The following is a 23570-nucleotide window of genomic DNA, read 5'->3' as shown; positions in this document are numbered from 1 at the left end:
AAAAAAAAAAACAAATTATTATTTATGGTAGGCCACACAGTGTGGTCAGTCAAAACTCAAAACAGTATGCACAAGAAAGAAAAATGAGCAGAGGTGAATAAATGTTAAAACTTGAAGAATATATATTTGCCAATTCTGTAAAGGGACAAAACTCAAGTGTATTCTTGTGCAACGAGGATAAAATTTGAGTTATTTGAGCCATATAATATCCAAAATTTACATCATCATCATTTATAAAACTTAAAGAGTTTAAACTCCAGCTAATTACTTTGTCTTTTGTTTATATTTACATCATCAATGAGCAAAGTGACGCTCAACTCCTTCCGCCTCCATTGGAGCTTCTAGAGCAACTGTGTATGTGGCACCCAGATTTACTTGGGTGCTATGATTTTACTATCCTAATTCTAACCCTATTCTTATGGGAATCTCAGAAGACTTTTTTTTTTTTTTTTTTCCCCAAATGACTGCAACTTCTGTAGTCTGTCGCGCAGTAGCAGAGTCCTGTCATATACTTAGTATAAACACAGTAAGCAGATAACCAGAGGGTTAAAAAAAGATCAAAGATATGGAATGCTAATTTCTTGGCTGCTTTCAAGCCAAAAATTGTCAGAATTTGCATAAACTTACCTTAGTTTTTTTTCCCTACAATACAACAGTCTTCAGGTATAGCATGTGATAATTGATTGCAATACGATATGTACAAATCATGAGGAGCTCATCGGAGTATCTGCCTAGATTAAGAGATAAATGTCGAAACTATCCTGTCCCGACTACAGTTACACCTGCATTAGTGGTAAATTAAAGGTCAAATGTAATTTCATGAGAAGCCCAATTTTGATAATATGCCCAGAGCAGTCCTTGTTAGTGATAGGATTTTAGTAGGTTTTACCTTGATTTTAAGTAAACATGAAACACAATGTTGCTCTGGGCCTTTAGCAGCAAAATGAAACATGGAAACCTAAACTTTGATGATTTCAGATTTAATTGCTTATAAGTATCCAGGACGACTTTGGAGGCACACCAAAACACATCATATACTTTGTTGTAACTAATGATGAGAAAGATAGCATCATCTCTCAGCATGTGGTCACTCAAACCAATATCAAGCTCCATACTTGTATTAAACCTGAAATCACTAAAGATAACCTTACTTTGTGTCAGATAATCTACTTAAACAGTATATGATGAACAGAAGATAGCTCATATGCTTAATCAAAGAAACACTTAACTAGGCATAACTGTCCAGCTTTGAAAATAGTGCATTCTTTCACAATAAACACCAATTCATAGAATTCCAGCAGGCACAAATTTTGTCACTATTACTCGCAGCAAAATGAGTCACAGGAATTATCCAAGAAAGTAATTGCTCCTGTAAAAATACACCAATCTCAAACATGAACCATACACAGTATTTTCTAAGGATACAGGCAGGCACACATAGTTGTTAATAAAGCATACAAGCAGAAGAATGAAGTTGGATATTTGGCACCCCACAACTCGAGAAAAGCCGGGCCGGGGGTGGTGATCAAATGTTAATGTTGCATAGCAACAGGTCATACGTTAATGTTAATGTTGCATGACAGCAGGTCATATATTTGTCTGGGCATTCTAAATAGAAAGTATGAGCAATAATTATGTTCAGTGGCAGTATCATAATTTAGAGGGAAAAAATTGAGCTAAAATACCTCAAGGATCAGTAGACTCAAGAGAAACTGCAATCAAAACCAAGGCATCCACCATATGTACATTCTCCCAAGATTTTTGTGAGAAACTGCCTCAGCAATCAACCGACGAGCTTGCCCCTCCACAGCTAAAGGCAAAGATGGTGCTGCTGCAACCCCAACAACAATTCCTTGCAACCTTGCTTCAATGTTACTAATAGCACGCTGCAATTAACGAACATGCAATTCAGTAAGGGTATTAGATTACATAAGTGTCTGAGTTGTCAAATTGCACTATCTCTGTATGAGATTACGTAAGTGTACATTTGTCAACAGCTGTTAGTTCTTCCCTCCTTTCTCACAATAAACAATCATCAAGGAACAAATTCCTCCTTAGTCTCAATCCAACTTACCTTTCTTAACTCGTGCATAATAAAGATGCTAACTTCTAGAAACAGCATGAATTGCAGAAGATTTTTCTGTCAGATACTCGGTAATATTTGCACCTTTGATATCGATTTGAGTTTATCCCACCCATTGATACAGTTATAGTATTATGTGAAAAACAGGTTGATTTATTAATTTGAACTACAAGAATTCATCCTTTACCAGACAACTTCTTTCTTTTACATACTAAGCGGCAAACTCATACTTCCAAAACTAAGCCTTTTTTAAAAATTTGTTTTGGTAAAATCAACTTTTAGAGAATGATGGGAAGGGGAAATGAAAAGCATATGTCTGTCAAGCCATATCAAGGAGAAGTAACTTTCCTGAGACAAACCACCAATTTCTTCATGTAAAAGACAATCATTTTCCTTTAAGACCAAGAAACCACACATAGATGTTCAAGCCAAACCTAACTTCATTTTTGCATACTGTGCTATCAAAGAAAAGGCCAAGGAAGGAAGACACGATGGGTTATTAGCAAACTTCATCATCCTTGGGATTAGTGATTTATCTCAACTCCCAAGGATGGCCAGACTAAAAGGGGTATCAAGGATTACGGGAGAATGATGCTTTGTATATTGACTATTGAGGTATACTTTGATGCATAAGGTGACCCTGGACAATTTCCCTCCCTTTCTAGTGTGGGCCTTTGGGGATGAGTATTTTATTGCTACAGGAGATTAGATTTTTCAATACCAATTTATTCTACAAAACAGCTGAGCCAGCTTTAACACAATAAGTCAATAACATAGTAACTGAAACAGAGGTAAGATTGAGTGTGCAGAAGAAACTATCAAACCTGGGCATGGGGATTTTGAACTTCCACTCCGCTTGATTTATGAGATTTAGTCCACTCTACAAGGGGATCGTGGATAAATGTTTCAAGAACACTCATTAGTGTCTCCCTGTGAGTTCTGAGAACCGAAAGAGTGATCTCACACACCTTGAGAAAGACGCCCTCATATCCAGTGATTCCCAATCCATCCATCATATTCTGACATTCACCGCAAAGTAGCTTAAATTAGAGCATCAACTTGTCATCGGTCATAAATCATCCATGAAATTTCAGATCAAGAAATCGAAAGGCTTAACAAGGGATATCCTATTTTTGATACCAAAATACCAATAGATGATGAGAGGGAGTAAAATAAAATAAGGTAGCAGTAAAGGCACAAAAGACTACAGGACATCACTTTCTTACAAACATGCAAATACCATGCACTCCACTCACCTGGGTCAACCTGAAAGGCACAAGCTCTGGTTTCTCCAACAGCAGACCTTTGTCAAATAAGCAACTAAAATCAACATGCACACAATCCCCTGTAGTAGAATCAAAAAGGATATTTTCTCCATGTCGATCCCCGAGGCCTACAATGTGACCAACCATGGACCACACTGCAGTAGTATGTGCATAAGCAACTCTGGCTCTGAACCAGGCAGCTGGCTCAGCAAATGTAGTTAAAAACCATTTGTGGAAAACAGGGGGAAACATTGGAAGTATTTTGGTCTTCAACATCTCATCTTCTGGCATTCTCCCTTGGGATTGATCATACAATCGCTTAATCTGAGGATTCGTCTTCTGTCTGTCAAATTTTCCACACGTTATATAGATATCCTGAAGAATGTGCCGTAGACCACGAGTGTGAGGCACCCATTCCACCATTCCACAATCCTCAGTTAAAGGAATTACGGCAAAAGTGCGAATATATAGTTTTCTTCGACGGCTTTCAGCACATTTTGACAGTAAACGATTAATCATGGCATTAAATTCCATCATACGAGCATCCTTTCGTAGATCATCTTTGGGTTTACAGAGAAACGCACGCTCAATGCCATCACTTCCAACAAGAACAACCTGCACAAGCAAATTGATTATAAAATCTTGTATCTGATCAAATCTTTAAGAGCATTTCATAAATAAGGCTCAAAGGTTGAAATGTTATGCCAAGTGATTACCAAAAGGCAAAGCCCAAAGTAATCTATTCACATAATTAACTCTTAAATAAGTGCTCAGATTTCAGAGTAGATAGAATAGTATTTAATGGGTGATTTCAATCATTTAATTTAAACTTTTAACTTATGGTTGTTTTGGGAATATACGGAGCACTTACAGATAGGTTTTCTTTAAAAATCCTAATAATTATTACAAATAAGAACCAATTATTTCTCCAAAAAATAGTTAAAAAAAAAAAATCAAAAGCATTTTCCTAATATTATAAAATTTTAAAAACAAAGTAAGAGAAAACATTAATAGTTAGCAGAGTTTGAAATATCCAATTTTCAAGTATTTGATATCACTCGGGTCATGTTATAATGATGGTGGAGAGATTGATGCAGCATCACTTAAATATGGAATCAATATATACCATCATATTTATTAACTAAAGCAAGCATGGTCTGGAATGAAAGTGGAATGTGCAAGTACTTACTTTTTTGGGACGTTGAAGAGATGAAAGTATTTCAACTTCATCTGCTATTCCAGCTATTGTTGGAAGTTCAGTAGCTGAAAAGATATTAGATGAGTCTGTCAAGGGTGACTCACAAGTAGGCAAGTTAACTGTGAGAGACTGCTGAATAGGCATTATGATTCCTAGAGGCATCATTCTCTTCAGGGAACTAAATTCAGTTAAGATATTGATTGTTCTCACTTTTGATTGGCTGGCATGAAAGCACAACCTAATCAGATGATCAATTAAACTGGTAAACTGAGAAAAAAATTCATTACGACGGCTGTCTGGACTGGGCCCCTTGCGCGCAGCTTGCAAGATCTCTGCAGCTGCTTGTCTCCTTGAAGAAACAGCAGATTTAGAAACAGCCGCCATGAGCCATATAGCTTGCTGAGGATACTGCCGGAGAACAGAAGTAATGATGTGTTTGACCAATCGAACAATCTCTTCATTTTGGTGGCAGATTCTAGAAACTAACTGTGGCAGAACAGCCAGCCACTGATAAGTTGGCAAATCTTTCAGACAGCCTCGCATAATACTCATTACCTGTGTAATACATTAATAGTGATGTCAAAAGAAGATAATGAAGCATTAAACAATGTTAAATGATATTTGAGAATTCACAACCAAAATACAACCTTTCCCTGAACATTTTTTAGATCTTTATTTGATGACCCACTCTGATGATATACACTTCCAAAGTCAAACCAAAGGGTCAACAATCTTGGGAGGGCTTGGAAAAGATTCTTATGACCTCTGTGAAGGCCTTTAGCGTAAAATAAAAGTGCTTCAGGAAGATAAACCCACCAAGGCTTCTCAGCATTTGAATTATTAGAGATGATACCAGAAGCAGGTGGTATCCTTGGATTAGTATCAACATTTTCCACCTGACGTTTTCTAGCATCAACAAGAACTTCATCACAATATTTAGCAACATAGAAGTAACCTTTCTCCCACTTAGGTTGCAATTCCCTCACCCTAGAATACAGACTCATTACGTCTTCTTTCTGCTTTTGTCCAGTATAATGGATCCATCTTGAGTATAAGAGAAGGGTCTTTCCTATATTACGATTCTCATTTTGAGCTTGAGTATCACCATGCAAGGGTTGCGGATTTGGTGGAATCAAGGCAAGGCTAGTAATAGATGATATTGCAGCAGACCCAACAACTTCTATAGGCATGTTTAAGAGAGACTGCTGCAATTCAGCAATTGCACCCTCAGACCGCTTCATGCTCCATAGAAGCTTGGCTTTTTCAATATGGACATTAGGAGCGCCAGAAGAACTCGCCTCAAGAATAGCTCGATTAGCTGTCTCATAATGACCAGCAGAGCGACAAAGCTTAGCATATTGAAGCCAGCAGTCTCCAACTTGAGCACCCATTTTACTGGCACCAAAAACAAGTCTCCTGAAAGCTAAAAGTGGTTCCCTTGCCCAGAGAGATGGTTGTGTGAATTTTAGCCTATTCTCCCAGTTATCTATAACTTTCAAAAACTCTGGGTGTCCAAGATGAAAAGGTTTTTCCAGGAAAGAATGGCAACCGAGTAGATCACGAAAGTTTTCTAGCTCTCTCAAAAGATGAAGTTTTACAATAAACGGATAAGCCCGCGCATATGAGTCCATGCCAGCAGCAGCTAATGGAGCAATAAGAGCTTGCTTTGATAAAGCAATTTTCTCATCAACCACAAATCGATCTTTTTGCATAATTGCCTGAAGAATTTTAGCAACATCCATGTCAAACGAAGCATTGCTGTCAGAAATGCTACAAAGTAGGCCTTCTTTATTAGCTCCATCTAGATACTCATCCATTAGGTCCCATTTGCCAAGTCTCCACGCAGCCTGCACCCCTTGCATGCACCATGTTTTCCTATATTGAGGAATTCTAGATATTAGGCCATCCACATGGGTAACCATTGTCTGAAGATGGCACATATTAAGTAAGCAATAGAGAACATCTGAATGCCTTTGAACTGAGGTAGATTCCATCTGCAAAGCTTGTTCACAAGAAGTCAGGACCTCTGCCCAGTTTCCAGCTTTTTTGTTTATTAGCAGCTGATCTTGTAAACTTACTGACTTTCTTAAGCTAGCCAACCCTGATAAACCATCAGGTTCATCAATACCACTATAGATTTCCATCAGGAATGAAATGTCTTCATCCTCAAAGATGCCACTCCTCTCAGCTGCTGGGTTAAACGAACCTGATTTTACCCGAACATGCGATTCAAAGTACATCAATGATCTAGCATAAGCCTGGCACCTAAAGGATGCCCTTGCTAGGGTCACCTTTGGAATTGCATCCAAAAGCTCAGAAACATATTTGCATTGTGCACGAAGTTTGTCCCTATCAGTTGCAGAGTTGCTAGTTGTGTTGCTTAACTTGGAAGCTTCTTTAGAGGAAACAAATGGAGAGTGGGAAAGTGCTATTTCTTGACCCACATCATCAACCCATTGTCCCATATTATCAAGCAGAGTAAAAACAGCTTGGATACAAATCTCACCTTGCCCACCACCAATTACAAGAACTGCAGCACCACTATTCTCTGAGGCAGCTGCATCCAGGACAGACAATATCTCTCCTGTAATACCGGAGCGGGCTACCTCTGAACCATGGCAAACAACATCAAGAACTAAATAAGGTAGCAAATATGTTGCTGTTTGCATATCATGGCGCATTATTTCACGACAAGCCTTGAAAATGCTTGCACGAGATCCGGTAGCGTCCACAATCAGTTTTTTAATCCAACGAAAGATCCAATTCCTGAATGACAAAGAAGGTTGATATATAGCACCAGAAGAGGAAGATTCTGATGAATCGGAAAGTTGAAACCGAGAAATTAAGCATGGTGCAATGATCTCCTTAACATAGTCAGAAAATCGGTCCCACAACCGTTGACCCCTTTCACTCATCACTTGACAATCATTAGAGCCCTTAGACCCCAGTACACCAACTTTCAGCATCTGTGACAAAGAGGCCACAGCATTGCATCCAGCAATTTTTAGCAGCTCCTGAATAGCAAATGCAGCAGCATCTTGGATGTTAGCATCAGGGGCTGCTCTGAATGCCCTGGCGAGGTGCTTATGGATCAGTTCAAAGATCAAATCATCATCAGAGCACTGGATTTTGAATCTTTGACATGGTGCTGCCTTTACCTTAGCAGGATCAACAGCACCTAGAGCGCCAAGACAGTCCGCACACACCATTTTTAACCTCTGCCCAACTGAAGTCCGTGATTCTTCAGAACATCCTCTCAATAAAGATGTAATCAGAGAGCTTAAAACAGTAACATCTAAACCCATTTCTGTGCCAATTGTTGCTGCTACATCCTCATTCCTAAGGTTCAGTAGTTTGCTTAGTTCACAAGCAACCATATACCTTACATTTAAGTTTTCATGATTCAGGCCATCAGCGGCATCTCGCAATTGATCCTTCAAAGTCATTGACCCTCGTGCTTCTTGTATCACTTGATTTACCTTTATTAACGCAGGAATGCTGGGCAACAGAGGAAATTCACGAATGTGCTGCTTTAGTATATCCTTATTTTCACACACAAGCTCTTCTATAACATCAACAATTTTATCCAAATGCATAGAAGGCTTGTCTTTTTCTTTCTCCAAAAAGGGAATTAGAGCAGAAAAAACTTGAAATATGACATGCTTGGCACTAGATGGTGACAGCATTGCCAGCTGCTTGATGAAGAAATGTAACACAGCGAGACCTTCACCTCGCAGGGATTCCTTCTCAATCGCATGCATGAGAAGCACCATAAGTTTTGGTACATAGGTACTTAGGTGAGGACCCATCAACTTAATCAACAATTCTATTCTTTTAATAGCTTGCTTCTGCCAAGAGATGTCCTTTGCCTGGAGCATTTTCGTATCAATTCTTTTGAGAATGACAACAAAATAATTCTTCAAGAAGCTAGGAAGATCTTCACTTCCCGTCAAAGTTTTTGCAACTTCTTCTATCATTTGTGGTACTCTTCCCAACCTGTCAACGAATATAAGAAAGTTACACAATGAAATAAAGATGAACATGAATAATACAGGATAGTTTATATCATATTTCTGTGATATACTAAATCATGAGAACTTATTCTAGAATGAGAAAAAAGGTAAGGATAATTGGCATATATGCACAATATCTTGTACTACACTAGAATTGCATGTGAAGCCTCGCATAAAGCAAAGTAAAATAAAAAAGAAACCTATGTTACTCGGACTCTACATTTCACCTCAAGTACTTGTATCAGATCCACGAAACTCTGACATGGGTATAGACACTATGAACATTCATTTTAGGCCGAAAACAAGTGCAGATTTCACAAAATTGTGGAGTCTGACTGAACAAGCACCGAAGTCCGATACAAGTACCTGGCTCCAAGTAGCACAGATCTCAATAGCCATAGATTGGAATGATATAAAGGAGGCATCCACCAAGATTTACAAACCAAAATACATACTTTTGGCTAATCTCTTCTGGGTCATTTCCATCCACAAAGCACACTAATTCCTCCAATAAATCAGGTAATGAAGCAGCAAATAATTGTTGCTTGTCTGATTCTATTTGCTCGTGGTAAAATTGCAAAACAGAGAGCAATTTTTTGCCATCAGATTGCTGAAGAGCATAAGCAAGTACTTTCGGTAGCCAGCGAACAATCATATTCACCATATTTGTGTCCGAGTAGTTGGCAAGCTCATGCAAAATAGCAACTGATTGTTCGTCATTCTTTTGGGCGACAACAAGCTTTGGGAGAACAACCGGAATCATTTTGAGGACCAGCTTCTTGGTTTCAATACCATGAACAGCCTCGGCAAATTCCCTCACCATTTCTGAACGGTTTACAAGCCGTAGGCAAAGATACTCAAATAACTCATTTCGAATATGAGTGAACTTTGAAAGGACTAGTTCAACTCCTCCTTGAAGATGAAAGTAGCAAGACCGATCAATTAACCTTGCAGCAGTCACTCTAACAGTCAGATGGGGATTGTCAAGTTTGTCAACTAGCAAAATAAGCGAAGCTAAGAAAAGCTGACAGTTTATATCCACTGCCATCATAATCTCAGCAGCTGACTCCAATAAAGTTTCAACAATTTGGGGGTCTTCAGTTGTTGCAAGTGCTTTTACTATTTTATCAAAAAACATCTGTCTTTTACTTGCATTAGGCATCTCCATCTCTGGAAACAGACAAATTAAAATATTATCATCCAGAAAGAACCTGAGCTGAGAGCAGAATGCTTCCCTCAAAGACCTCTTTTTATGGAGGAGCAGGAATTCAATACATTTAATCCATTGGGCTCTTGTTTCTAGAAGAACTTTTCTCTCTGCATGCATGATGATTCGGTGAAATATTGTTACACAGGAAACTTGGACCTCTTCGGAAGACTCATCAAAAAGAAAGTTGAAGAACAATGAATGTATGTAGCCAAAGTCACACAAAGCAGTGTCCTTTATACATATATTATCCGGGACATGCATGACAAATGAATTCCGAGCATCAGCATGAACAACCTTTTTATCACACTTCGCACACCAAAATCCTTGAAATAAAGAATCCAGCATCAGATTGTGCTTTTCATCGCTATGAAAGGAAATTTTGCAACCATGTGCACTCCTACCATCAGAATTATGACAAAATTCTGTCAGGCATGACAAATATCCTAAAGAAAAAGGAATTACTTTTCTGACATTCTCATGCACCTCTTCCCCAAGATACCTACAAATTGAGAAACAAATAGCAAACAGTAGCAATATTAGCATTTCCTTGTATATAAGGTCTTCAAAAGCAGACTCAATTGTAGCTACAATCCACAGTGGACATTAGGATACTTTTTATTAAAGACATCAGTATGCTTTGTTCATGAGGAGAGAATTTTTTTTTTAAAAAAAAAAAAAAAAAGGGAAAGAAGGATTAAAGGCAATCATCTGTGCCTGTAAGAGACAACATCCAGTTTCAGATCATATGCAAGCACAAAACATCCTTCACTTACTTGAGCCATGTTAAAATAGATGAGAGTGCACAAAAATCAGATGACATGACAATAATTGGCATAGCCATGACAGCCTCCATCCTGACTTTTTCCACTGCATCATGAAGTCCCAAATTCAAAACATCAAGTTGAAGTTCTAACTTGGGACCGATCAGAGACAAGATTTGAATGGAAAGGCATTTAGTTCTCCATGGCTGATGGGTTTTGACCACCTCAAGATGATGAGTCCATGGAAGCTTGAGCACAGAAAAGATAAGATCCATGTTACAACTGTCATTGCAAAAGTGCTTCACATTTTCAAGAAAGGGACCTAAATATAAAGTTACCAAAACATCAAAAGTCAAGAAATAATTGTTAAAAGCAAACTGAATTTGACGAAACATAATGCAAAAGACTACATGGAAAAAGCACCTGTATTCAGTAGACAGAGAAAGAACAAGATAATATAAATAAATTAAAAAAAAAAGTATGTTTCATTTAGATGTCACGCGACAATAAATAACATTACAGCAAACCTACAGCCAAATTCACAAACAAGGATTTAAAAAGAGCAATGATAATCAGTTCTTAGGAGGATATTGAGTAAACAATTGATGTATCTACATTACCTAACTATGGAGTGAAGAGGTAAATGTTATATATCATAGAATCATAGATAGATCAGAAAATATGTATGTATAGCAAAACCCAGATTATTAAAAATAAATAAATAACTAAATAAATAAATAAAAGATTCAGCCTAGCAATGCATACAGAACATGCATGAGATTAACACGAGATTAAATGTCCAAGTGCAGGTTGAAATCTTCTTTAACAAAAGCAAACAGCTTTGATTATTATGGTTTAGAGCTTAATATTCTAAAAGGAAGAGCATACTCTTAAATTTCCTCCACAAAGATAGTACTTCCTTGGTTCTTTTTTCACTTGACCTACTTTTACTTTTACACTATTCAAATCCCCACCATTGACTGTCTTTTGTGAGTTATATGTAAGGAAAAACATATTTATGTGGGATCTTCTTAGAATTCCATCTCTATTAATACTTTCATAATATCTGATTTTACTCACTGAGAATTAAAGCTATTTATGGTTAGAGTTATGCATTGGCAAGCGTGATAAATGAAACAGGTAAAGTAAATAAGAGAACGAAGGAAGTACATTTTTTTTTTCTTACTTGGCAATAACAATGTTTTGTGTAATGCTTCAAAATAGCTTGACAAGTCAATTCGGATAGAATTCTCATGATTTGCCTACATGAGAGACATTGTATCAGACTCGGAAATAATGATTCCAAGAGGTAGCAACCAATGGTGATACAAGACCTAACTTCATCCTACTTCATACCTGCTGGAAAATCCATGGGATCCACAAATATATCAGCTCAAAAATTTTTGCTGATATATTGGTGTTTGGGTATTTGCAGAAGACCGTGCAAAACATGCTAAGAGTTGCTAGAGCAAGTTCATCTCTGGTAGCCTTTGTATGAAGACCTGAAGGTTTCAGAGATTCAACAGCTGAAAGAAGTGATGTGCACATATCAGCAGTGTATTCTCTGTTTGTCTCCAAATTAAGGTGAAAACACCGATCCTCTCTCTTCCCAACAAAATCAGATGTGACCTCTTCTCCATTTGTCTTCTGGCGCTTTAACTTGGAAGTCCCTAAATCCTCTGCTGGTCTTTTACAATCTACTCTGAACCTATCTGATCTATTGTCACATGCTGCTAAATGACAACTCGTAGTATCACTAATGGTGCCTCCCCCAAGGGCCCCAACCCTATCAGGACCAAGAATAGAAATAGCCACCTCAAAGCAATCTTGTAGCATTAAGCAAACACTTGAGGAACAAATCATATTTAGTAGAGATTTTGGCTTCCAGACACGAGGATGACAAATTCTACAGACTCGGATATACGCACTACACAGGGCAGCCTGTCAAACAACATACAAATAATATTTTTCAAACCAAGAGGCCGTGTATGAGTCAAAATATCTTCCAATTTGTCTTGTAAGGAAAAAGGCGATAAATTAGGAGAAAAGGGGGTTAATCTTGACCTGTAACTCGGAACTTTTAGTTTTTGGAAGAGAGTTAAAGAACACAATAACTAATTCAGCAGCTGTTGATCTAACAATGTTAGCAGGGCACCTGGAATGCAGAACATCAAGACAGCTACCTATAGTGGAGTCAAAAGCCATGTTTCTGCAAGGAAAAACAACATATTTTCTAAGGCAAAGAACAATGGAACATTTGATATGCTTATATCAGAATAGAAGTCCATTTAAGAATGATATGCTATTTGTTAAAGAACAAATAAAGAATAACTATTACCAGGAAAGAGGCACATACACAAATGAGACTTAAGTGGGTAATAGGTGATGGCACCTACCTATGTTACTCAGACAAGGATTAAGTGTCTACTCGGATTTGGGTGTCCAAGCGTTGGACTATGCTATTTTGTATTAAAAGTCAAATTTTTAGTTGATAATGAAGTATCCAAGTGTCGTCTACACGACAAGCAATTTTTGAGGTAAATCAAGGTGTCAAAGAAACATAGGGTGAAGGTTATGTTTGCACAAATATATGTCCGCTTGTTTCTCAAGTATTCTACTATATCCTCAACAGCTAATCTCAAGTACTGAGGCATTTGATCCTTCACATCAACCGAACTGTCATAAATAACCAGCAGAATAAATATTTTGTATCCACAAACCATCAAATACTTAATACTCCAAGTTAAATGGTGCATTTCCTCTCTGTGCTTTACATGCACAAGAAATAAAATATTTAAATTCATCTTCTATCATAAATCCTGACTTTACACCTGACTCCTTTAATAATGATACTTACAAAAAGTACTGCGACGGAAAGCTGGAATTTTCTGGGAGACTAGGAGATTTGTCAACCATCTATAATATGAAACAAGTCATAGGAACAGGTGGAAAATAGGTCAAGGCAAGTAGTGTAGATAACTTTAATATTTGAACAATAAAGAAACTATATCATAATTCTGAGATTTAGCCATCTGTTGAGAGAAAATCACTGGCATCCTGGCCTGGACTGGTCAGTCAGTGGCTGCTATGTTTGTTTCATTAGTAACAAAACTCCAAAGAGAAACAGAAATTTCAGATAATTAATATATTGGCATAAGATTCAATAATACAGACTGTCTATTATGGTATTACCTTTTCTCGTCCTAAACAATCATGAAATAACTTCCTATATGAAAACAGGTGGCTGGAATTGAAGGCTCTTTTTTCACAAGTAAAGGATTTCAAAGGAGCAACACCTAAATTAAAAAAGAGCAAAAACTTTACAGGATTCCACAAGGAAACAATTAAAATAAGGCAAAAGCTTCAAAACTAATGCCCACTTCTACAAATATTTTGACACATCAATCTTAAGGAAGCCAGAGACTGATTTTTCAAACTTCACGCTAAAAATCATACCTGAAAACAGGAAGGTTTCCATCAGCTTCGCTTAATATGATTATCATGGAAAAAATTAGTTTCTCATATGGAACAATCTCATAGTTCATCGCCATTCCAGCAATCCGAGCGAAATCAAAACATGCCTACCATAAAACATGATTAATAGCCATACTAGAATGAGACCATGTATAGAAGAAACCAATTTCAAGAAAGGGAAAAGTGAACAAATGTCAAATAGAAGAAGGTGCCACCAACCATATGCAAATCAGCATCCTCATAGCTTAACATGGAGCACACAGACAAAATTATAGAAGAGGTCACAAGTCCTTCCACATAAAGAGTTCCCTCTGTCAAGCATTTACTTAGGAGCCAAATGATCCAAGTAGAAAATAATTTCCACCTCTCCTTTAGCGTGAGATCAACTAAAATACCATACCCATCGCCAGGCTTGTTACATTCTGGGAGATCACCGAGTAATGCTCCACCATTATAAATTTCGGTAAATGACTTTGAAAAGCATTTAAGAGACACTTGAGCAGATTCTATAATGCTTGATTTGCGGTAGTGTAGTGATCCTACATACCCAAGATCTGTACCATAAGAAACCTAATTTAGAAAATGAAAGTAACTTGTAAAATTGGCATGAATAGCATCTAAAATATTGTTTTCTTCCGATACCTTGAATATGTTAGCATGTGGGGAACATAACTAGAAACCCACAACTTCAATAAACTTGTACTAATTTACAATATAAGCCTATATGTATGGGAGGGGAAGGGTAATTTGGAAAGAAGCAACAGAAAAGCAGCAAACCCATAAAGTGCTCCCTCTATCTATTTTTTGTTCTACCTTTTCAATCTCTCCTTTATTTTATTTTATTTTTATTTTTTTTTATCTTTCTGTGTTCCTACTATACTGTTTTAGGTCACGATATCTCCCCTCTTTCCGAAAATCCCACAATATAAAACCCACTTAAACCTACTAACCCCAACAACTTCTTAATATGCTTAGAGTTAAAGATAGACAGATGCCAGCCTAGTTTGACTTGGACGTGTATCCAATATGACTAGTGAGGAAGAATCAAAAAGAAAAAACTTAACTCATATACAAAGGGTCGTGGAATAAAGGCACAATTAACAGTTTCCAATTAGTTTAACCTTGGCAAACCACATTCCAGATATGTCATTGTTGATATGATTTGCATGCTTCTGTTCTCTATAATCAATGTTAGACAAGTTAAAGTGAAGAGTAAAGAATTACACTCCCATAGTCATTCTTAATACTAGCACACATTGCATACCAACACAGGATAAAATAATATCTTTGAAACCCAACGATCAAAGTGAGGCCCACCCATGGTACAGATGTCCAACTTTCAAATTCTGCAAATCAGTAACTACTGATTTCCATTTTGGCATGCAATAATCCATACTAAACTAAAGAAAGAGTAAAATAATCATCAAACAAAAACAAAAAAAGAATCGCAATATCTATATACCTTCTATTAACAACATGGCATCCAGGAAAAACTGACGATATGCATCTTGATCCCCACTTCGAAGCAATGCTAGAAGAGAGCCGATGGTTTCAAGAATCACTCCATGTCGGTCCCTGTGTAGTTCTTATTAATTCTCCAACAAGAGACCAATGAATAAATGACAGTATGACACCCCAAAGGCACTAGGCACTAGCCTAGGGTAAAGGGATTTTAAAAAAAAAAAAATTCAAAACAGCTCCTTATCTAGTTTCCTTCATGGAGAAATTTGGATCTACGCCACAGCAAAACAGTATGGAAATGAACAAAAAAATCTTTTGCTTCGTAATACTAGAGCTTGACATGTCCATTTACTCAAAGACAAAAAAAATTATTAAAAAAAAAAAAACAGCATCCTTTTTGATATTATGCTCATATTTACCAATATCATCCAAAAAGCAACTAACATTCCAAAATTGTCCCACATTGGTTATGTAAGTATTAATAACAAGGCACGCCTAAGACCTGAGGTCCATTGGACACCATACAGGCATACACATAGATGCATTATTGGAAAATTACCACAAAAATTGAAGGCATCTCCACTTGCATTAATCAGTATTATAAAATACATTCCTCATAAACTTCATAATTTATACAGCTATAACTCATCAAATGATAAAAAGTTAGACACCAAGCCTCAAAATTAAACAATACACAACCCTTTTTTTTCAGCATTCGCAACGAATTCCTCGACTTACAGCTCACAAATCAATCAAATTCATCAGCACATTGAAAAAAATGTGTCCAAATATTTAGTGACCTAATTTAGAAGCTTACAGTAAACAAAGTCCAACATACAAGCTTTTAGTACTTCATATAAGTCAAAATATCCAAAAATAGCATTCAAAATATTGAATTCAAGCAACTTATTAAATTAAAGAAACTAAAATTCTCGGTACCGGAAAGTCGGCTCAGCAAAGAACGGCAAGAGACGGCCAATAACCGGCAAAATTGCATTCGATTTTCCGTGGTAGAAAACGCCAGGAAAATTCTTGGCGGTATGATTTAACAACTTTAATACTGCAATTACTTCTCTCTCATTTGCTGCACCAAAAAATCAAGAAATTGCATCAGATTGATGATTAATTTCTGGTAAAATCGAAAACCCTAGGTGAAATTGATGGTTAATTTCTGGTAAAATTCGATTTCAGAGGAGAGAGAAAGTGAACCTGAAGGAGAAGCGATGACGTAGGCGTTGAGGAGATTAGGGAGAACGGAGCGGAATCTGGTTTCCAAAGCGACGTCGTCTCGTTTGTTGTTGGTAGGTGTTGAAGAAGAAGCTGCGAATCTTTCTCGGAGTTCGTGTACCAAGCTTGAGATGCTGGCCATGGCGTCGCTTTTTCTCTCTCTTCTGTAGCTTCTAGTGTCAGAGACGAAGACGAAGACGACGAAGAACAAGTTGTGTTTTCATTTTCTTTTTAATTATTTTTTCCCTCTTTGTTTCGAATGTGTGTCGCGCTATGTGATTTTCCCTCTTCTTACGGCCCTATTTGGTAATAGCGTTTGAGGTAGCGGTTAGCGTTTTAACCAGTTAAAATAATATTAGGAAAAATCTGAGAGTATTTGGCAAGATAGTGATTTTAGTAGCGATAGAGGTAGCTTTTCTCAAACGTCAAAAATAGTAGCGTTTAGAAGTAGCGGGTAGCATTTGACAATTTTTTTATTACTTTTTAAACATTACAACCGCTACTTTTACCAAGCACTCATACTATCAACCGTTACTTTGACAACTAACCTCTACCCATTACTAATTGACCGTTACTCACTACCTTAACAGTTACCCGCTACTCAACCGCTAAAGCTACCCGCTACCGCTATTTTTGTCAAACACGACCTAATTCAATAAAGAGTACTATGTACTACTTGCTTGATTTTGTAATCGAGTGCATCATTTTAATCGGCATATATGTCAAATTAGATAGTTATAGACTTTGTTCACTTCACTATAATTAAATAATACGAAATATTAAATATAATTTCAGTTTAGTAAACATAATTTTAATTCAGCAAAATTCAGTAACTTTAAAGAAAAAAATATAATAGAAAATCATTAAAAATAATTTAGTTCAATAAAAATAATTTCATTTCAACAAAAAATTAAGGTGAAGTGAACGGGTGTCTTACTTGTACTCTGTATTAATTATAATAAAATAATCAAAATAAAAATTAACACGGAGTAATATACTTACTTTATAAAGCACGCATTGTAGAAAGTCAAAATGATGCACTTAAAAAAATTCAAAATGCTTAAGGTAAGAATGTGAACATGGATGCAGATGTCAATTAGATTAATTATTTAAAGTCTTAAAGGTGATATCCAAGACATGAGATTAAATCGTTCCATATTGTATAAGACTATAGATAAAATGAAGACCAAGAGTATATGCACTAATAATCTAATTATAAACCATGAAAAGAAGTATGCAAGAAAGGCAATGGCAAAATTAAATACAAATTGTTTACTTGTTTACAAGAAGACATAGGATTAAATAGATTACAACAAAAGATTTCGCATTTAATCATCAATCATTTCCTAAGAGAGCACAAAATAAAGTTAACCAAAATTACACCCCACTATAATTTTATGATCTTCAATGATGAGCAACCTCCTTAGCTCCTTCAGCAATAAAAGGATCGGCACCCATGTTAGAAGGAGGGAAGAACACAGGAGGCATGGAATTAACATTAACATTCATAGGATAGTCGCGGTACTCTATATCCAACTCTCTGAAGATCTTTACACATTCTTCTATCAATTGAGCGCGTCTTACCCATCTTTCTCCCATGTCTTGATGGTTCATTCTGTGTGTCACCCATATTGCTATCCTCAACATGTATAGATTTTCCGCGTCTTTCACAACTATCATTGGGTCTGGATACCAATGTTCCTTCTTGTTCACAATGTAGCTGCACAAAAAATTATAAGAATAATTAGCATACTTTGTATAACTACAAAAACAAATTTAATTTAGCTTCGATAACAAATTTTATTTACCTAGTTATTCTTTGTCGAATAAGTGTAACTTTCTCTGGAGGAGTAGCAACATGAAGGCAGAATTCGACAGCATCTCCCATATCTGGGCTACGATAGTAGTTATGAATGGGCTTCGATATAAGAATGTAGTTCGGATACATGATCTTTTGGTTGTCGTATCTTAAGAAAACTGTGGTTAAAATGTTCATTTCTTCCACAACCATCTGCAAATGAGGAAATCGAAGTTGATTAAAAAAAATTAATGTATTGTAGACATGAATATTAAGCAAGTTTGATATATTTCTAGTGTTTATTTATACCTGAACTCCATCGATTTCACAACGATCACCAACATCGAAGGGGAGTATAACAAACAAGAAGATGATGGACTCAAAAGACATTCTTACAAGTGTTACCAAAAACAAAAGCCACAACAATAAGTTGAGAGCTTAGGAATAAGATGGACTTTGAAGGTATGATGTTAAGCACGATTACAGCAATCAGAATTATGATTACGCTCACTAAAACATCCACCATCTTGTGTAGCTTGTTAACCGCTGTTTTCGTGTCACTAAGAGTTAAAGCCAGAGCTCTTCGTTCACCAAATGCATTAACCTGTGAATGAAGTTGATTGTAAGAAGATACGATGAAATTTAATCGTCACAAAACTTTAAGCAATTGATAATAAGGCCTATGGGTTTTATTAGTGAGTGTTCTTACCACCCAATTCTTCAATGCCGACTTGCTTATTCTTCCAGCTTCAGAAGCTCCTTCAAAAAGACTCATTGTTTTAAATGCCTCGTCTTCTTGCATGAATCGCATAAGGTCATTCAAATATATGTACCTGAAATTACATTCATATACAGGTAAGATTTTAATCAACTGAACTAAGCTACTGTATATTGATGTGGACTACATCAAGGAACTATTTAATTCGTGATTTTGTTAAAGGGGGAACTAATTAATAAAGGAAACAAGTAATGAGGAACCAATTAATGTAGAGAAAATGTAAAGAACACTAGAAATTTTAAGCAACTTCTTATATGTGGTACTTACCTAGACCTTGGTCTAGCAACATTGCGAAATATTTTCTTTGCTGCAGCTTTAGCCTCAACCTCGCTCCTAATTTGTGTCGTGGACTCGTCTTCATGAGTCGTATTAGTATTCTCTATACGTTCATCTAATGTAGTCAAAAACCCGTGTCTTACAATTCTTATCAATCGTTTCATATTCCAAGCAGAGACATTTTTTTTGGTTTAGCCTATGCAACCGATCAATTGGTATACCTTCGTCATGATACTTCCTACCAATTGGCCCTGAAAGGCCTACACTTTGTCTCACGGGACTCTTGATGGGTTGCGACACGGTCCCTGTCCCGAGAGTCTTACTGTTCTGGCTATATAGATGCTGCAAACCTATGGTTGCACTCTTACTTCTTTCGAGAACAGATGATTTAAGGTCAATTGGAATATTGATGCCGGCATTTTGTAGCATTTGTACCTCGGCCAATGCCCTCTCCTCTTCTTCTCGAGCACTTCTTAAGTCGAACAAAGGAGGGGCTGAAAGTGTCTCGATCACAAATTGATTGAACAATGACTCTTGAATCCTATCAAAGAACGCGTTCACATGGAACGTCGATGCACAAACCTTAACCATTAAGGTCTTTAACAGCCATAGAACAGCACCCCCTTCACATATGACCAAGAGTTTTGAGACAGTCTTAAGAGGCTTAGTCGTAGCTCGAGTTGCAACTTTATTGTCAAAAATGCAATGCCAAGTTAAGATAAGAAGCCCTAACCAGATAACATTTTGGACCGCCTTCTTCAAACCATATACAAAGTACAAAACCCGCTTTCTAAGCAAGAAATTCCTCTCAATGAAGAACACAAGAACTTTAATCACCCAACCCGAAACCAACCTCCCGGAAATGAGTGAAAACACAAAAACTTCCCATTTCCACAACTTTAGCCTCCATATAGATTTATGCCTTAAACCAGGAATAACAAGGCTACAAACTAAAGAACCTATCAAAATAACAAGGCTCACCCATTCAAGAATTAGTATGGTACTAATTTGTCCCCTTTTGTACTCCTCTGGAAGGTCATCCTCCAAGAAAGGATCCTCCTCCTCCTCATCACCAATCGACGATTTCCCAAGCAAACCCGACTTATTATTATCATTGTTGTGGTTGTTGCTGTTGCTGTTGTTCAAGATTTGGCCCGACTTTGGAATAACCCCTGACGCGGACCTTTGATCAAATGGAGTAGGAGGAGGATCCATAAGCCTAGACCTTGTCTTAGCTATGGAAACCGTACTACTCATCTTCCTCGACGAAGAATTTGATGTACACCTTATAACCTCATTCAAATCATCCCCTCGATCATGATTACTACTACTGTTAGCATTGTTCATCATCTCCCTCTCCTTTAAGTTAGTATTGTTAGAATTGTTGTTCGAATTTCTAGATCTCCTCCTATGAACACTCACCCCACCACCCCCCATAACTCTCGTTGTTGATCCAATTTCTTCATCATAAACATCATGGTGACTATTATTCCCATCATGATCACCCGCCTTCGAGGAGGAGGCATCATCATCATTGTCGTCGTCGTCATCATCAACCTCAGATGAAGATTGCCTTATCATATTCGGGTGGTTGTCCGGATTAAACGACTCTTGGAACGAAACACGTGTCTCCCTCGACGCAGCATCCATGTTATTATTGCTACTAATACTATTGCTACGGGTGTTCAACATTGGGGTTAACTTATTTCCATTACCATTAACAATATCCGGACTTTGAATATCGCTTCGATAACTCAAACTCTGCCTCGATAAACAATCAGGAGGCAAAGGTGGCAAACCTTGTAATACTTGTCGTCGAATACTATGATTTTCATGATGTGAATTCATATATTTGTTGTTGTTGTTGTTGTTGCAATTGTTGTTGGTGTTGTTGTTGTTGTTGTTGGCGTCTTAGATGATCATCTTCCATGTCTACCTCATCTATGTCGATATTTACGGACAATTCGCCGGACATGTTATGTCGTCGTTGTAGGCCTTGTAGCTCTTGTTCTTGCTCCAAGAACTTACCTATCAATGAATCCGAAGGCGACAACGTGGGGTCGTCCACGGCTGCTTGTCTGAAGGAGAATTCTGCCATGGCGGAAAAGGGAGGACGTCCAATTTTATTCTCTTCACCTTCCTTATGATACAAAGAGGTAATATTACCATTATTAAAAGTTGTATTGCTTTGTATGATGTCGTCTGAGGAGTCGACTTTTATGATGACTTGGTGGTCACCTGGAGGGATAGAGGTCATAGGATGATGGCCTGTACAATCATCGTGTTCGTCGTGGCGGTGATGATGATGATGATGAGGAGGAGGGAGGATGGGGTGAGGTTCACCAATGGAAGGAGAAGAAGAAGAGGAGAAGATGCTTTGACAGCTATGGCGTTTGAAAGGGAAGGATATTGATTTTCTCAAGGAAAACTCCATTTTTAGAAAACAAATTCTATACCTATAATTACAACAAAATACAAGTGGGTTAAAATTTCAAAGGACAGGTAAGATAGATTGTGTTTGCTAAATTTGGGGAAAATATAGTTGAAATTAAAAAAGAATTAGGAATTTAGGAGTTTTTATTTTTGTATTTGGGATGTTTGTAATATAACTTGTGGTTGGGGAAATGTGGTTGTAGGCTGATTTTATGTTTATGTAAAGAAATGCATGAGATTCTTGAGTTTTCTGGGTTAATAAGAAAGGGAATTAAGAGATAATCTAAGAGATGTGTATATATAATAATAGTTTAATTACTTTTTTGTACCAATACTTATTTTAAATTATTTTAACATAATAAGAATTAGCTGTATAATTTGCACCAAAAAAAGAAGAAATTAGCAGTAAATGAATAAATTACTGAAGAACAAAATCAACCAGCTAGGTAGCTAGCATTGGTAATTTGAAACTGATACCAGAATTAACGCTTATCTCATTGTTATTTCACACCTTTTTTTGCTTTTAAATTATAAGCAAATCAAGTTCTTTATTTTTCCGTGTTACGTTTACAACAAGTTGTTTAATATTAGCATAGAACACCAACATTACTAGATACAAAAGCAGATGTCCATATGCTGAATGAATTGAACATAACTAGCTACATTCTAATTTTATTTTAAAGGTTTTGTACTGCCTTCATTTCATATTATTTACAACGATTTAACATAAAGTAGAGATGAAAAATTTCTAATCGTTGAAAAAAATATGAAACCGAAGTAGTATTTGGATTACTCGTATAAATTAACGTGAGAAGAAGGATGTAGGGCTAAAAGCACAGTGTACATGTGAAAGAGAGAGGAAATAGTTGGCGGGCTGAGGATGGTACTAACGGGTTTTTGGTGAATCATTATTTTTCATTTATTTGGCGGGAAAAAGCAGGGGGTGTTGAACAGAACATGACATATCACGTGAATCTGTAGTTGACCTTGACAAAGAGCTGCAAGAAAGACGGTGACAACCTAGATTTTCTTCGGAGTTATTTTTCATCTTAGAAAAAACAGGTACGGCTCATGTGATTATGAAATCAATGCTATACTTTCTCCGTACTGATTTTAATGGGGAACAAAAATAGTGACTCATGCGATAAGGAGAGAGAAAAAAGAATATATGTACAAATAAGAAAAAGTTGTGATATTTGTAAAACTTCCTAGAATTAAAATAAGAGGAAGTATATTATTACAGATTATGTATTTATGTGTATGGATATTAGTGGTTTGAGCTGAGCTGAATTGAGCTGACATCAACCTTTGGTTGCAATTCTTGCAAAGCTTAGCTCATATTACTTGCATTGAGCTTCTATACCATTCTTTTGCTTTCAAGAATTTGATTGTCAGGTTCAGCTTAACTCGAAACTACACTAATTTTAAAAGAATTATATTACGATGATATAACATTAACAAATTAGGATAACGTTGGGCTACAATAAACTACTCCGTACACCCATGCCACTTATTATTCATTTGAGTCATTCCACCGCAAAGAATTAGTCTGCTTCATAATCTATGAGTCGCACATTGTGCTCAGATTCGATG

At 36.8% G+C, this 23570-nt stretch overlaps 1 protein-coding gene and 1 pseudogene across 3 annotated transcripts; both read right to left on the bottom strand.

Moving 5' to 3' along the window:
* Positions 1-96: 96 nt before the first annotated feature.
* On the bottom strand, positions 97-17144 carry LOC110738849 (serine/threonine-protein kinase ATR-like). Of its 3 annotated transcripts, none has more exons than XM_021919307.1 (19): positions 16675-17144; positions 16405-16549; positions 15467-15579; positions 14224-14558; positions 13987-14111; positions 12595-12739; positions 11887-12471; positions 11717-11792; positions 10543-10852; positions 9015-10268; positions 5194-8542; positions 4538-5101; positions 3340-3963; positions 2908-3102; positions 1686-1886; positions 1230-1369; positions 890-1126; positions 628-782; positions 97-511 (listed from the first exon to the last, which is right to left on the bottom strand). In XM_021919307.1, the coding sequence occupies exons 1-15, from the start codon at positions 16832-16834 to the stop codon at positions 1719-1721; spliced, it is 8148 nt and encodes a 2715-aa protein (XP_021774999.1). In that variant the 5' UTR covers positions 16835-17144; the 3' UTR covers positions 97-511; positions 628-782; positions 890-1126; positions 1230-1369; positions 1686-1718. The 3 variants fall into 3 exon arrangements, with proteins under 3 accessions (XP_021774999.1, XP_021774991.1, XP_021774984.1); XM_021919299.1 differs by having other exon boundaries at positions 101-501; positions 890-1135; XM_021919292.1 differs by having other exon boundaries at positions 101-501.
* Positions 17145-17850: 706 nt separating this feature from the next.
* Positions 17851-22327, bottom strand: LOC110738877 (annotated as a pseudogene).
* Between the last annotated feature and the right edge of the window lie 1243 nt (positions 22328-23570).

This window comes from Chenopodium quinoa, unplaced genomic scaffold (genome assembly GCF_001683475.1).
Source record: "Chenopodium quinoa cultivar QQ74 unplaced genomic scaffold, ASM168347v1, whole genome shotgun sequence".
Taxonomy (NCBI): Eukaryota; Viridiplantae; Streptophyta; class Magnoliopsida; order Caryophyllales; family Amaranthaceae; genus Chenopodium; species Chenopodium quinoa.
Note: the sequence above shows the minus strand (reverse complement) of the source record. Positions and strands in the feature narration are given on the sequence as shown.

Excerpts from the sequence above, each read along its gene's own strand:
- LOC110738849 (XM_021919307.1), bottom strand. The coding sequence starts at position 16,834 with ATGGCCAGCATCTCAAGCTTGGTACACGAACTCCGAGAAAGATTCGCA. Across the intron at positions 12,472-12,594 it reads CTAAAAGTTCCGAGTTACAG|GCTGCCCTGTGTAGTGCGTA; the intron begins GTCAAGATTAAC and ends GTTGTTTGACAG. Across the intron at positions 3,964-4,537 it reads CTCTTCAACGTCCCAAAAAA|GTTGTTCTTGTTGGAAGTGA; the intron begins GTAAGTACTTGC and ends TTGCTTGTGCAG.